General features: G+C 40.0%; 1 protein-coding gene across 1 annotated transcript in view; it reads right to left on the bottom strand.

The window, feature by feature from the left end:
• LAMA3 (laminin subunit alpha 3) overlaps positions 1-16,014 on the bottom strand; it is a 121,975-nt gene that overhangs the window by 50,506 nt on the left and 55,455 nt on the right. Inside the window, 12 exon segments of the mRNA XM_066314476.1 lie at positions 433-559; positions 977-1,142; positions 3,342-3,439; positions 5,330-5,438; positions 7,182-7,342; positions 8,707-8,860; positions 9,002-9,102; positions 10,357-10,499; positions 12,255-12,393; positions 14,222-14,378; positions 14,805-14,904; positions 15,836-15,941. Coding sequence (XP_066170573.1) covers positions 433-559; positions 977-1,142; positions 3,342-3,439; positions 5,330-5,438; positions 7,182-7,342; positions 8,707-8,860; positions 9,002-9,102; positions 10,357-10,499; positions 12,255-12,393; positions 14,222-14,378; positions 14,805-14,904; positions 15,836-15,941 — 1,561 coding nt within the window.

Raw genomic sequence — 16,014 nt, 5'->3', positions numbered from 1 at the left:
GGAACAGAGGCAACACGTGATGAACTGAGTACAGCCCACATTCTCTGTACCCATGTGCCACTCAGTGGAAGGAGCTGGAGAAATCTGGGAGCAAAGCTGAGCCCGGGAAAAAGGGAAAGGTGGAAGGAAAGTGTTTGAAGCTTTGGCTTTAGTTCTCAGTAACCTGCTCTGATGTAACTGGTAACAAATTATGTAAAATTTCCCGAAGTCAAGTCTGTTTTGCTCATGTTGGTAACTGGTGAGTGATCTCTCCATGTCCTTATCTCCTCCCACATGCCTTTCCTTGTATTTGCTCTCCCCTGTTCAGCTGAGGAGGAGAGTGACAGAGTGTGTTTTGTGGGCACCTGGTGTCCATCCAGGGTCAACCCAACACAGCTCCGTATCCCAAAATGCTGAGAAAGGAAGGGGATTAGGTCAAATTCAGATGCCTACCTGACCACACATGTCCTGCATTCACATGGACTTGCACAGAGAACATGGGGTGTGCCGGCTGATAAAAATGTACCACAAATACGTATCTGCCCAAGTGGGGCACTCTGCCACGCAAGGTGATCTGGTTCTGGAGAAACAAGAACAGTTCTGGTATTAAACCACAGAACAGATTTATTTTGTGAAACATTCTTGGATTTACCAGTTGTGCTCAGCGCCCCCTACCAGCAGTGAAAGAGAGCAGGCTTAGCATCTCTCAGCAAGTTCAGTTTCTTCAAGGAACACAGCATTACAACTCTGTTTGCCTGCAAAGAACCTTTAACATTCCTCTGCACTCTGTGAGACTGTTGTGTAATTCAGAAAGTAGCTGGCGTTTGGGTTTTTTTTTCCCCCTTTCTTTTTATTGTCTCTGTGGCTTATTCAGTTTGCCACATTTTCATCATATCACATCATCCAAATTTGATTCTTTTACAGCGTTTCCTCTATTTAACTTTAGTAAGAACATACCTTGTGACATGCAAAACAAAGTTTTTAAAATATGAGGTACCTGTAATGGTGTCAAGGTGACTCCATGAAATGAACCAGTAGGTAAAGTGGCACTCAATGTATCGTGGAGTATATTCTCCTGTATTTCAGAAATCTTCCCATCTTTGAATGCATCCAAAACCAAAGCTCCTGGTGGAGCTTCAAAAACTGAGGGAATGCACGCTGCACTAAACACAGAATTACAGTAATTACCCTTGGGGCCAGGAGAAAGTTTTAATCATAACAGGAAAATTAGACTGTATTGCAATTGATAATGCAATAATAACCCCTGTACCTATTTGGATTCTTTGTGAATGATCAGAAAGTAAATGAAAACAAGGGCTATGGATTTAACTTAAAAAGGGGGAAGTGTGTACACTTTTAATGTGTTAACTGATTTTATTCACACAAAATTTCCCTAACTTTAAGTTTCAGTGGAAAGAATTTTCTAAGGAAGATGAACTTAAGGGAATCACAGGTGCTAAAAATTAAACACATTTTAGTTAGTCCAGTCAGTTACATTCAGCAGAATCTGTATTAATACTGTATTCTTAGTTCTACAAATATTTACATAGGTGTATCCTTTAAACATGCAAGTTTTGCCACTGAAGTCAATATACTTAAGTACTTAGAAGTTAAGTATAGACTCAAATATTTGTAGAATTGGAGCCAAAATAAATAACAGTACTCCTTGAAAGCATCCTTATTCGTTCACTGCTGTGTTTAACTATTTCTTCCTTGGCCCATTTAATTCTGGAATTGAGAAAAGAATTTTTCAATACTGCAGGATAAAATATTTTTGGGGGTTTCCTGGTTGTATTTGTTCACTTCTAGTAAGTACTCAACAGACAATGATTAATCTTTGCTCAAGATGGGCCCAGAACTGGAATGGCAAGTATGTTTCAGGGCCAGAACTGAGATGTATTTGCCAGGCCCGTACGGGAAATCATCCACATACAATACCGTTAAACTGAGCCAAGCCTTTGCATCCTTCAACTTGATGAACTTAAACACTCTCAGGAAAGCAAACATGCTGCCAGATAACAATAAAAACAAAACTAAAACCTGCAGTAAATGATGCAAATATAACAAGAGTGTTAAAAAATACCCAACACAAAACCAAAGTTAAATATGTACCTTTTAACATTAGTTTTAGTTTGAATCATGTTTTTCACCCATCCTCTTTCCCTGTTTTACTCAAAACATAAAGGCCTGTATGTGTAAAATAACTTTGGTGCAAGGACAAGCATCTTTGGCCTTAGAAAGCTGCTTTCAGTGGTAACACTGAGCAGGAGAATTAAAACTGTGATTCAATGCATGCTTGGAAGCCAAGCACAGTCACATGTTTTTATCCTATTTACTATCCAGATTTTCCTGCTTTCTGTTTCAATTCAACCATTATATTAGAAGCTACCATTTGGAAAACTATTAGACCAAATCACTAACTCTTTTTGCCTCTTAAGTCCTGCAAATGACATTTACTTTTATTTTGAGACCCTTCCCACTGCTAGATCAGTAGGAAGAAAGCAAAGCCTTAGGAGTAGCCATCACGAGGCACATCCTGGGGAGTGCAACAGGCACTGAAATGTGGAGGTCCCTAATTTGGCAGCTGCAGTGACAGTTCCTCTCTGTCCCAAAGAACAAAAGATGGGGAGAGGAAAAGCTTCAACAGGACAGAAGAGATGCTCTGCAGAACCTAAACCTGATCACTTGGAAGGCAAGGTTCAGGTTCAGATCTCCACAGCATGAGAAGAGCTGTCAGCCTGGATCAACCAAGCAGTACAAGAATCCCCTAATTACTGGTCCTATAATGTATGATGGAAAAGAAGGATCAGCTGGCATTACTGTGTGAGGTGAATGATGAGTGCACACCTACCCTAAGGGCCCCACGATGACAGGGAAAAGGAAATGGCTTGTTTGGGAAGCAGGGGTTTACATGCTGAATGATCTGATGCTGCCAAGTTGAGCTGGTGGATTTGTGCCTTAAAGGGCAGTCCCACCCCTTGCCTAGTGACAAATTAAAGCCATTTTAGGACAGCTGAAGCAGTAACATGCAGAAGAAAACTCCAGATGGAACAGTAAGCATTTCAGGCCAATAAAGTAGGAATGATTTTCCAGCTTGCACATCTGTTGTACTGGATGGCATGTGAAAGATGTGCTTTCTCACACATCACCACTGGGTTCTTCAGATGGGCCAGGAAAAGGCTTTATCAACAAAATTCTGTCCAGATTTACACACTAACATTTCAGCTTCTTTACAAAGAAGTGGCCTACAAATCACCTGTGAGTCACTGAGCAAAGCTTCATTTAAATGAATTAAACCACCATTTATTCTACCTTTCAAGGTTGTCCTCGAATAATAGGAAGGATAAAACCAAGCAAGTTACCTTCCATCACTGTTACTTCTGTAAGCAGCTATGCACTGTACTTTAGGTTCCACGTATTCTGGAGAAAATTCTTCAGCTGAAATAATGCAAACCTTGTGCTGAAAAACAAGCACAATGCACAATTAACATCATAAATAACAGGGCCAGGCCTGAACTAGAAGGATTCCTGTCAAGGGAATATTGGCTGTTCAGGAGGGAAATAACTAAAAGGTAACTATATGTGTGTGGAAAAGGGAAAGACAGAAGACTGATTCAAAGGCTGAGACGTAAGGCAAGGAATGTAGAGAGGTAGGAGGGAAAAGTCCTCATCTGTGGTGTTAGGGACTTTTGGACCCTGGGGGAACTCCCAGACTTTCTCAAATACAGGCACAAACACTTGCTCGTGCAAAGTCCATGGGAGTGAGTTTCAGTGACACCAGGATTTCTCTCCCAGGATTCAGAATTCATCTCAAAAGAAGCGAGACCTCATACGGGATTTTTTATTTTAACTAAAAGTAGACATGAACAAATGAATCTGTGGTAGTCCTGCTGTACCCATGGTGGTAAGGACATAAGAGAAAGCTTGAGGGTAAACACAAGAGGGAAACTAATAAAATATGTAAGAAAATACATGTGCACAAGTTACAGAACTTATGCATGAGCTACTTGAAAAAGAGATGAAGATGTCCAATAAGCAACAAGATAGGTAGCACCAAGTAGTAATGTAAGGAAAAATTGCATATGGAGAATTCATTATTATGTAATGTGATTTAGTTTGGAAGCACATCCTAAGGGGGCTCAGCCTGTGTTTTAAAAGTAGTAAGCAGGGGAAAAAAGCCTTTATAAGCCACAAGGCAGAGTGCTAAAAATCCCTTTTCCCCGGCAGCCAACACTTTGCCTGTCCTGCGTGTAACAACCCACAGGGCTCCAGGCCATCGCAGCAGAAGAAGGGCACGTGTTGAAGCTTTGAACACCACTTCATGAGCAGCTAAGAGGTTAGTGCCAAGTGTGGTCTGCGTTTGGACAGCTTGTCTGCATCAGTGTGAGATACAGACTACCAAGATATAAGAGTCTCTCTTGACAGATGGCTTCAAGAGCCCCATTTCCCCTTTATTTAGACCAGGTGTTTCCAGCATTGGAGGTGGCTCCAATTTTCCTCTCTGCTCTGCATGAACGGAACACACGAGTGTTTTAAACCCTGAAACTGCTGCCATTTCCTTCATGATTAGTGCCTACATACCAGAAGCACTTCTTTTCCCTTTTCCCATTCTTTGCTAAGTGCAGCCCTTACAATTAAGGATTGTGAAGATCAGATCTCGTTAGCACAGCAGTCGCTGCAGGAAGCTAACAGAAAATGTGAAAGGTATTAGTTTACACTGGCTCATGAAATGAAGAAAGCATGTATCAGCTGTTAGTCCAAATAGTTGTTGCTAGCTGGGTTGGAGCTCTAGATTTTAACAAACCTTGTGTTTCTAAAATAGAAAACAGAAACAACATGTAAGAAAATTCAGTTTCCAGGAAAGTATATTCCTGGTGTGGCCAAAAGAGGTCAGTGAAGGCTTTTTATTTAAAACACCTTCAAACTGTATGACTAATAAATGTATTTATTACCTGAAAGAAATGCATTTATTACCTCAATTTTGTAAGAGACATGGGAAACTCCTACATGGGTTTTGAGAATTTAGGAAAAATGAAAGGTAAAAAGAGAAAATTAAAAATTAGGTATAAAAGCTACCAGAATATTTTTCCTTTGAAGTTTACTTGTAGAAGAGAAGTGGGAGCTGAAATAAAGCACAAGAAATCTAGAAAAAGCCTTGCCAATAAAGGCAAAGTTCTGTTTGTCTTTGAAACTGACAAGTTTGCCTCAGCATTCTGGGGTATATACAAAGCATGTCTAGTCAAGCATCTAAGATACACTGAGTTATAGAATGTGAATACAGGGAGACAAATATCTTTGTTTACCCTATCAAGGAACAAGTATTACCAAAGGGAAAAAAATGTCACCTTACCAGAAGGAAATTACTTGATGATGCCTTCAGACGTATCCTTGTGTCTGCCAGAAGGTCATAGGCTGCAATGCGATTCCTGCCATCAACTACAACGCTGCGGCAAAGGAAGCTGAGACAGAAAGCAGGATTAAGGATGAGCCTGCCGGCATTGCCACGTTGTTTAGTTTGTCACCTTGCTCCACTGCCTGGCTGTTAGCTAGCCATAGCATCTAGCCCTCCTGATGGATCATAACTAACCTCCCTGTGGCCACTGCAGAACACGAACTGTCCTCACCAGTGAGACAGAGGATCTACCGTGTACAAAACATTGCTTATCCTGGGTGGGATATCCTTATCCTAGAGCTGAAGCCTCCAGATCTCAGGTCAGACACCCATTTGAGCTACTGGCTTAAGCAGGATGTGGACAGACAGCTACACATAGTTGCTACCTGCAGATGTTTTCACATTGAGTAATGTGGTTTGTAACTAATATTGTCCTGCCTGGGCTGTGCTCCTTGAGGTGCCAGCACACACCGTTGCTCCTTTCCACTACCGCCATGTGCCACTGAGGATGTGAATCAGCAGCTTTCATTATTTGCTCAAAGCTTGCGATGTCTTATTCACTTACCATGTCTTATTTGGAATAGTCAAGCTCACTGAGCTGTAAGAAAGTCTGGCACAATATATTACAAATTCTACAAGTTACTGTTATCTACATGCACCTCACTACATCATTGCTTGATTTATTTTTTATCAGAAGAGGCTTGCACTTTCCTGTTTGGGAAAGATGACACAGCATCTCACTCACAATGTGACCATTCAGCTCATGCAGAATGTCTGCAGAAGGAATTTGCTGCATTGCTACATTAAAGCAGCAAGGGCTTTCTTTGTACTTCCATGAACATGTTTCTAATGTGTCAAATAAACAAGGAAGTGTGCTCAAAATCAGCCCGTAAAATGTGGGTATTTTGGAAAAAAAACCACCAAAAACCCAGTAAAATGGAAGATTTATAGCAAGAAGTTTGGGGCTCAAAGTGTTATGTAACAGGCTAAAATAAGAGCTTTCCCCAGCAATAACCTGACAAGGTCACTGCTCCACATGGCTGTGCTCTGTATCACAAACATGCTGATGGAAATTATTTTTCTTACTGAGCAATCTCATCCTGAATGTCCCTAAGCCTTCATTCTGCCAAACAGTTGGCTCACGGGAGCAAAGGATGCACGTCTGTAGTCCCCTGGCACTGGGTAGGCTCTCCCAAGGGCCCAAAAGCTCAAGGTGCTCAAGTGTTAAAAACAATCTCACTCAGGACAGACAAAACCTCTTGTGCAGAAACATCTGCAGTAACCTCATCAGTCAACAAGGATAAGGAAGCATTTGGCTGAAGACCTTGCCTACAGCCTAACAGCTAGAGGATGACTACAGGCAGAATTTCAGAGACCTTTATATTTCTGCTCCAGCAAATCTTGTTAGAAACAGTGGGAATACTCTTGTAAAACTGGCCGCTACATTTTTTATAGCCGAAGCCCCTGGACACATTTTTAACTAAGGAAAAACAGTGCAGGCATTTGCAGCAAACAGCAGTGCTCTTCCACTGGACTTGGAGATTAATAGTTTATAAGGATTTAAGAACGTATATAAAAAAGTAACCCTTTGCATAGGAAAACAATTCATTGAAGCAATAGCAATATTTAAGGAGCTGACTGCACAAAGAGAATTAAAAACCTCTACCAAATCCACAGAATCTTGCACTTGCTTTTAAATCACTCTACAAATTGAAATATCTATGTGGTAAAATGGATTCATATTAAAAAAAGGATGATTACCTTCCAAATGCTTATTCAATCATTTAGTGATTACTTCAGAAATTCTTACCTGTATTTACAACTGTATATTCTCACTCTGCCTTCAGTGACAGGTCCAGGGCTCTGCACTGTTACTTCTGCAGTGTGTATCTGATCCTCTTCGTTGGCATACTCAAAAACCAGAACATAGCGACCGACTTGAGGAACATTTATGGTCATCTCTAAATTGACCTGGGTCAAAATAATTGAAAAATAAAAAAGTAGTTAAATCTCTCACTCCCTTTTCTTGCAGGAAGCTCCCACTTCCTGCTCTTTTGACAGCATTAGTCCAGGGCCAGTCATGCAGTGTCTCAACAGAAGACACCCAGCAGAATGCAAACAACACTTATAAATATCACTTTGCCCTCTAACAAGAGTCAAACAAGTTCAAGAAATACCTGCCATTATAACAGTTATAGGAAAGTTGTAAAGTAACCCCAGGAAATGACTATATTATTTATAGTAATATAATATTATTATTATTTCTCTTCTCCCCAGCAGAAAGGGAAAAATTGTTATGATGCTAAAAAATTGTCACCATCATCTCTAAGCTATCCTTAACAACATACAAAAACTGAGTTTACTTCTCCACTGAAAAAATACTTCTAGGAACACAAAATTCCTACTAAAGCAATGCTGTATTTTGAGTCTCTGCAAAGAGTGAAAGCATCTTCTCTAGCAAACAATAACACTTTGTATCATCAAGGTTTTGTTTTAGGTTACTTGCACAAAGTGGTTAACACAATATTTAGTGCAAAATACTTCTAAGTAGTTAAGTGGTTACAAAGATTTTGCTTCAGTTGACTACATAATTATTTTTAAACTGTTTTTTTCTCAGTATTTCCTCAGGCTACAAACACTTAAACATGTAAATAATTCTGTCAACAGCCCTCTTGACTTCACTGCAATTATTCATACCAGTAAATTTTGCACATGGATCAGTGATGAAGCACCAGAGCCTGTGGCATTTGAGTACTCTTGCTGCACTTGATATTTTTAAAAGAAATATCCAAGCACAGTAATAGAGGCCGCAATCATTTCACATCACTATCACATACTCGATAAAATACCTTACTTTTGCCAAACACACTTCTAGTAGATCTTCTCATTTCATAAAACATGTTTTGCTTTCAAAGGACCTAGAGCAGTGGCATAATTGCTTCTGCTTGTTTTTCAGTAAAGCAAACATTTTACCTAAGTATAGCTATTTAAGAAAAAAAAAAAAAAAGATTATTTTAGAGTGATGTATGTACGCCATTTCTGCTGACAAATCATGACATTTCTTCTGAACAAGCCAGTATGCCTAAAGGAGAAGGATTTTTGTTTAATGAAATGCTCTTGCCAGAGTGGAATGTCCACTCCAGTCACAGTTATAAATCTGTCTACACTGATACTTTTACATAGTTCTGTGTAAAATGCAGACCTTGGTGGAGAGTCAGTTTTAGGCATGTGTTAAGATCTGAAAATGCTGAGCTGTAAATCTGCAACCATTTTAGTCTGGTAGGTTCATAGTCAACAGCACAGATGGGACTGCAATTAGCAGGCAGGAATCTGACCTCTCTTCCACTGATATGGGCCATCACCGGCTGACTGGGAGCTGGCTGTCGCACAGGTATTCTTCTGGATTCTCCTCCGTGCCTGAAATGCACTGCCTCTGAACCAAGGACACAGGAAAATCTGCCCAGGGGCAAATGCTGATAGAGCAAGCAGCTTACACAAAAACAAAAACAAAAACAAAAACAAAAACAAACACAAACAAACAAAACACAAGATTATTATTGTTTTCAAGTGCAGCAGGATGATAACAAAACAAACCAAGGCACTGGTTTACACTGTAGTTTATCTACTGACTGTTCTCCTGAAGCAGGCCCGGGATGTGTGCAAGGCTCCGTAACTTGGATCTGCAACAGGGATGCCTCGTAGTAATCACTGGGTAACAGTACCAGATAATCCTAAGAACAAAGAATACAACATATGCTAAAGCATTCAAACAATGACAAAAAGAGCATCTCCAGGCTTTCAAGAAGTAACAAGGAATGAAACCAACCACATGAACAATTTGTAGAGGGGGTATCTGCAAGATGTGGGTGGGGTTTCTTTTCTGTTACTACTTGGGCCAATAACATCAGAACGCTAACGATGTAATTTCAGATACCCTGTGATCAGGGAAACTCTGAAGCCACTCTCCCAGCACTGAAGGGAGCTTCCCTGCAGCTCAGCAACACACAGCCAGATGCCTGCAGTTTTCATCCATGAGTGCAATCCACAAGCACACAACCCAACCCTGGGTAACTCCACACAGGAGATTCATGTATCCCAGATGACTTGATTAAAATACTCCATATAACCTATTAAGATGTGTTTCAAAAGCTGGTAGATTTTTGTTCTGCCTTGCTTACTTAAAATATTAGAGCTAAAGTGTAACAACCATTAATGTGAAAATATGATGGGCTAAGATAATTAACAGATACCTTTTCAAAGATATTAGTGAAAAAAACCAGAACAATAATACTGTCACTTTCAGCAAGAAATATCTTTGCAAGCTCTTTACTAACACTTCATTTGGTATTCCATAAATTTAACACAGCCCCAGGCCTAATGACTAGAGACACTGCTTTTCATCCCTGTATAAAATACGTAAGTATTTCAGTATGCTTTGTGAGCATAGTTATTATTTAAGGTTTTTCATCAATGATCACCTCAAACAATCTCTTTCTCTAGCAATATTATAGAACTCCTGCTAGAAAATTTTTCAGTTTTTCAGTGAATGAAAGGAAAGATAGGAGGATAAAACCAGTCAGAAACTGACCTGCTCATAATGCAGCCCATTTACAATACTCTTTACAAAAACTTTTTTGTCAAGAAACTAAGGCCTTGGCATCTAGAGCAAAGCTCTAGACACAACATCTGATATGTAAAAATCACTAATTTTTGTGAGCATTTATGCTTTGTGCTGTATGTTAATAATACCTTATCATTTGAAGGTACAGATTTCAGATAGACTTAAAGTCTGTAAGGAGAAGAAAAAATAGAGCAGGAGAAAGAGAACAAATAAAGAGCAGAAGTGTAAATTTTCATAATCATATTCTATTCCTTTCACTAGGGCTGCATGTCACTTGCTTGCTGGGTTCTTTGTAGCAAACAACTCCAGAGCAATAACTTTATGACAACCTTCAAGCAGTTGTTTTCCTCAATTGTTTTCTTACCAAGAGGACTTCCTCTGCCATTATACTGACAGTCCACGTGCCTGGAGCCAGTGAGAAAGGCTCTGTGGAGCTTTTTCCTGGGATTGTGATAAAAGCTGGCTCCTTGCTGGGTGGGAAGACAAACTCTTTGCTCTGAGCAGCCCCTGCCAGAAAAACAAAACAAAACAAAACAACAACTGAAAAATGTAAGTGACTGTGTAAATGTCTCTATTTGCTTGGTGAGCTGGACTCATAATTTGACATTATATTTGGCAATAATAATCCATTCACTTTTGTTTGACAGGAGTTGATTAACGCTTTTCAGTCAATACGCATTAGCAATGCACCACATTGACCAGACACAGAGCTATGCAGTGGTTGTTGTTTTCCTTCTTATACTCTTGAGAAAATTGGTACAGAAAAGCAGAGCTCTGCCCCTGTAATGACCAGTTTTGCAATATTTTGAAATGGTCTTTCTCAGTTTCCCCTTCCATAATATTCCATTCAACCTCTCTCTGCACTGACTCTCAATATGTTCAGCTGACATATTTCATATTCTCATGTGACTTTAAGTCAAATATTTCAGGTATTGGAGGTTCTCAATAGCATCTAAAATTTTTTCTTACAGACAGGTAACTTCTAGGCAGAGATGATGGGCCATCTGTGGATGCCCCATCCTGGCAATGTCCAAGGCCAAGTTGGATGAGGCTCTGAGCAACCTGGTCTAGTGGAAGGTGTTCCTGCCCATGGTAGGTGATTGGAACTGGATGATCTTTAGGGCCCCCTCCAACCCAGACCATTCTATCACTCTATGTACTATAGAAATATAGCTGTGGTATGCTTTGTCAAATGGAAGTCATGAGGATCAACTGTGATGAATGTTAAAGGTTTTCTCTTTGAAGACCCTGGACACAGACAAAATCTGGTTCCCTGTCTCCCAGTCATTAGAACCCAGTCATGACCACAGACTTCTGCCACTCTGCTCAAAGGTGTCTGTGAAGTCTTCAGTTTTGTCTTACTTGAATTTCTAAAAGGATCTATAACTTTACTGCTCTCAGTAAGGCAGGAATAGTAAGACATAATTCTGCACATAGCCTTGGTATGCCCCTACCATTCAAAGGATATGGGGTACTTATCTTTTATCAGGGCCTGAAAGGCATCACGTTTTAGAGGTCTGTAATCAGAGCTACCTTGGTAAACTCGGTTCATCATTTTAAGCAAATCTTACTCATTGAATGAAGGCAAAAGTCACATTTGAAACTTAAATATTTTAGGCAAGTAAACCAAATGAAGTGTTGTTACCTTCTTTAAAAGCTTCATAAAACCCACAGTTTAGAGCTTCCAAGTACAGGACTGAGAGTACTAAGTGTGGCAAACATTTGAAAAAACAAATGTTGATTACTACTGCAAGCAGAGGTTTCATGCAAACACAGCCATATCAATTACACAGCAAAAATGTATAAGGAAAAAGCACAAAAGCTGTTAAAAGTGATGCCCCTTTTAAGCAACATTAAAGACTTGACTTGGGTGCACCTTGGAAAGCCTTCTCTGACCTAACATTCATCTGAGCTGTTGCACTGCTGAGTTACACCTACCTGCTCCAGGCTGAGATTGACAAGCAGATATGCGACCAGATAATGTTTCGCCTCCAGGGTTAATATACCTCAAGATAATGCGAAATAAGTAGAGGTTTGATTTTTCCACATTCAAAGTTATCCTCACTTCATTCTGAAAAATGGAAGTTAATAAACAAAAACAGCCGTAAAGTGCTGAACTGAGGAAGAGTTAGAAGCCATGCAAGCACCAGACTAAAGTCCTACAAGAAAAAGGCACATGCAGACAAGTATATACTGGAATGGCAATGCTGCTGTAGGACAGAGGAAGACAGGGAAGCCTAGTGAGAAAATTAATTCACTTACAAGTATAATTAGTGCCAATATGTTTTCCCTCAGCAACTGAGATCTTCCCTTTAGAGCTTTTTGAGCCCAGGCTGACATAGTGGAGGACTAGGTGGAAGAGCTTAGGGGAAGCCACAGTGATAGGCACAAACACCTCTGGCTGGGAAAAATAAAAAGAAAGGGAAAAAGGAGGAATGGAAAGTACATTACTTGTTACTAGCACCCAGAGAAAGAAAAAAAAACCAAAAAACAAAAAACATTTGTTGAAGACAAAAGGATTGGGCAGCTTACAAAAGAGCATAGAACAAAATCTCCTGTGGAAAAAAAACTCTTGTTGAATACGAGCTGATCCAGAAGGCTGAACTAACACATTAGCATGACACAACAACAGTATTTGCCTGTTATTCTCCCCACTCAGACCATAAAGGAGGCATATGGTATCAAGGGCTGTTAATATTCCTGCCTTTCCAAGGCCACAGTCATTGATCCTAGTCTGAGATCCCACAGCATGCAGACACCTCAGACTGTCACTGAAACTTCTGATCCTCCACCAGATCCTACAGTTGCTTAGAGCTGCAATATCAGGAATGGTGTCCTTGTCCTGGGGCTGAACTGACACCTCTAGACCCACAAAATTCTCTGCGCATTCACACAGCCCATTATTCAGTTTTCAGAATAACTACATGTTAAGGGTCATTGGTGGATTAGAAAAAAACAGGATTGGTGCAACCTCATGTGCTTGGTTTCTTTCTTTCCATCCTACATCCTAAGGCTCCCCTCACAGTCAAGTGCCCACCAGTTCACCCATCACAGTCCACTCGCTATCCCTTTCCAAGTTACTTGTGGCACAGTGACCTCCCCACAACTCTGCTTCCCCAAATGCAAACGTTTTCTCTGTTTCTCACATCTGAGAACAAAACAAAAAGCCCCTAGAAAAGAAATGCAAAAAGCAGCTGAATTAGAAAGCAGTTAAGAAATCACAGACACTCAAGAGCTGCTCTCATTTATGAATGTGGAATAATACTGAAAATTCAAAAATTATCTAGAATAAAAAAAAAAATCTGAGACCAAAACAACAAAAGAAGAAAGACTGAAAAATGAAGAACATAGAGGAAATCATTGTGCAGTGGTTATGTGTCCTTTTGTCCCGTGCTACAGTGATTCATTAGTCCCTGGACAAATGGAGGCTGGACACGACTATACCGAAGCACTACTTTCAAGATGAGTGAACAAATCCCATTTATTACTCAAATCTACTGTTTTAAAATTCTGCTTCATTTGATGAGCAGTTAACCCAAAGTCAGAAGGGCCCTTTTCAGAGAAATTATGGTGACTTTCTATTTCTGTGATTTACTTATTCCTTCAGCGATTGTTTAGTTTATTTATAGTCTGTCATGAAACTAGAATAAATGTTGCCAATATGCCCCTGCTCACAGCTTCTTTTATTGAACCACACATTTTCCTGTTTGCTGTAATGTGAAGGTATCATTCATAACAAAAGCTGTCATCTCTCTCTTCTTTACCCAATGTAAGTTCAAGTGTTCAGTGACAGCACTGTGAATTTACCTGAAAATCTTATGGATACAGACTGTCAGGGACCTGTGCAATTCAAATTATTTAGCCAAGCATTATTTTCTGCTGTTCCCACTGTTCTTCTCATGACAAGAATTTCTGCACATAGTAATATAGACTTGAAAGCTGTAAGTTCCCGTTTTACAGCTGTCTCATAAAAAAAAAAACCTCAAAGAACATTTCTGAAGAAGGTGTATTTCCACAAGCAATGTGCAAAGGACCCAACAAAAATACCGATACTCAGTAATCCAAACAGCAACATAGTGCCAAAGGGTTTGGATTAGTCAGATCCTGTCCTTTTTTTTCTGTCTTTTTTCCATGACCTTCCACACACATAGCAGTATTATAAAGACATATGTGCTGTGCACTTTTGTTTTCATTTTCACCCCAAAGCCTTGAGTGGAATACCAGCTTACTTGTATAGAGGACATCTGTGCATATCCTCTCCAACTGAAGCTAGGAAATTCCTGAGGATCGTAGCCAAACCGAATTTCCCCTCCTTGGACAGTAGTACCATCTTCAATCTCAAACTTCATGTGGTGCAGATCAGGAAAAAAATAGTTTTTCTCAGGCCTTTCAAGGAGGAAAAAAACCCGAAACAAATCAGCAAAGAATTACCAATCGTTTATGGTGTGCACCTAAAGGCAAAAAGCAGTGGAAGGGAGGTGATCTACTGATGACTGAGGAATTCTGACAGCAGCTCATAGATTCCAGGGGGAGGCAATGAGAATTTTCTTTCCAGAAGCTTTTACAGCTTTCATACTTTTTCCTATACAACTCTTGATAGATATATAGATAGATATGCAATACTATTGCAAAACTGGTATTGGATATTTAAGGGAACAAGTCAGAAAATCTTACTAAAATATAGGAAGTGAAACTGCCCAGGAAAATTGGCATCAATAACCAGGGCAGTTTACCAAGTTACTTATGAACAAACGCTGAACGAAAGCATAACAAGGGACTTATGGGCTGTATGGACTGAACAGCCGGACTCACTCCCGACAGGTGGTGCCCACGACGTGTGCCCTGCACCGGCAGCTGCCCGAGGGCTGGGAACAGGCTGGGCTGAGGGAGCCTCCAACATCACACCTGCAGCCTGGCAGGAGCAGAGCACAGGCCAGATCAGACAAAGAGTGATAAAAGTTATCAGAAAACACACCACGGCGTCACCTAATTAAACACCATTTCCTCCTCCCAGAGCCCTTTAGACTCTTTCAAATACAAGTTAATACACCTGCAGAAGCCGCAATTATTTTGAGCACTCCATGTTTGTGCCTGTTTTCTTTTTAACTTCTCCCTAGAATGTGACAGAAGTCACTCTGTCAAAAAACCTCTAACAATACACCCTGCCACATTGCTAAATGCAGGGCTGCAGTTTTGCAGAACTTCTATGCAATGTCTTCCTAGCGAGTAAGAATTTCTGCAGCAATATCACAAAGGATAACTGTTTTTAAAAACCCACAAACTACAGACTCTAAAATCTAACTTACAAACATTGCAATATGGTAATTTTTCAAAGTCTGGTACCTCGATATTTAATCTATCTCACAAAATTCCAATGTATGTGTTCATATAATATACATATTTTCAACTGACACTGTACAACAATACTGAATGACTTCCTACAGGAGACAGGATTTGTGGCACAAACTGAAGGACACCTCTAGTAATGAGATGTACTAAGAAACAAGTATGTCAAGGCTAAAAATTTCAAGCTGGATTGACAGGCCGAGTGTTCCTAAATGAGATTTATGTCACAGCCTAAAAGCACTGTGTTTTCTAAGACATGCACAAAATGTCTTCCCATGTGCACTGGGAAGCACAGTGGTAACATCTGCCTTGCTTGTTCTCCTGCTGAAAGGCAAAAGAGGAGTCACAAGCAAGGTTACAGTACCAGCACCAGTGAAAAATGCTGTGCACATGAGAAATTCAAACATCCCCATTCTAAAAGTACAGCCTAGGGGAATTCTAAAAACTTTTGTGCTACGTGCAAATGTTCCACCAGACATGTCCTTTACTCATTTTACCTTGGCAGCCAAAATAATTCTTTTCTTCAAGAGCATAATAACCAGCTTCACAAGTGTCACAGGAATGCCCACAAACATTAGATTTGCAGTAGCAAAGCCCATTTTCCTGTAAAGAAAATAAATTTCATCAAAAATGTTTCAGTATCTTTCCAGAACTTTAATCTCTCAATACTCTGAAT

This window comes from Sylvia atricapilla, chromosome 1 (assembly GCF_009819655.1).
Source record: "Sylvia atricapilla isolate bSylAtr1 chromosome 1, bSylAtr1.pri, whole genome shotgun sequence".
In the NCBI taxonomy this organism is placed as follows: Eukaryota; Metazoa; Chordata; class Aves; order Passeriformes; family Sylviidae; genus Sylvia; species Sylvia atricapilla.
Note: the sequence above shows the minus strand (reverse complement) of the source record. Positions and strands in the feature narration are given on the sequence as shown.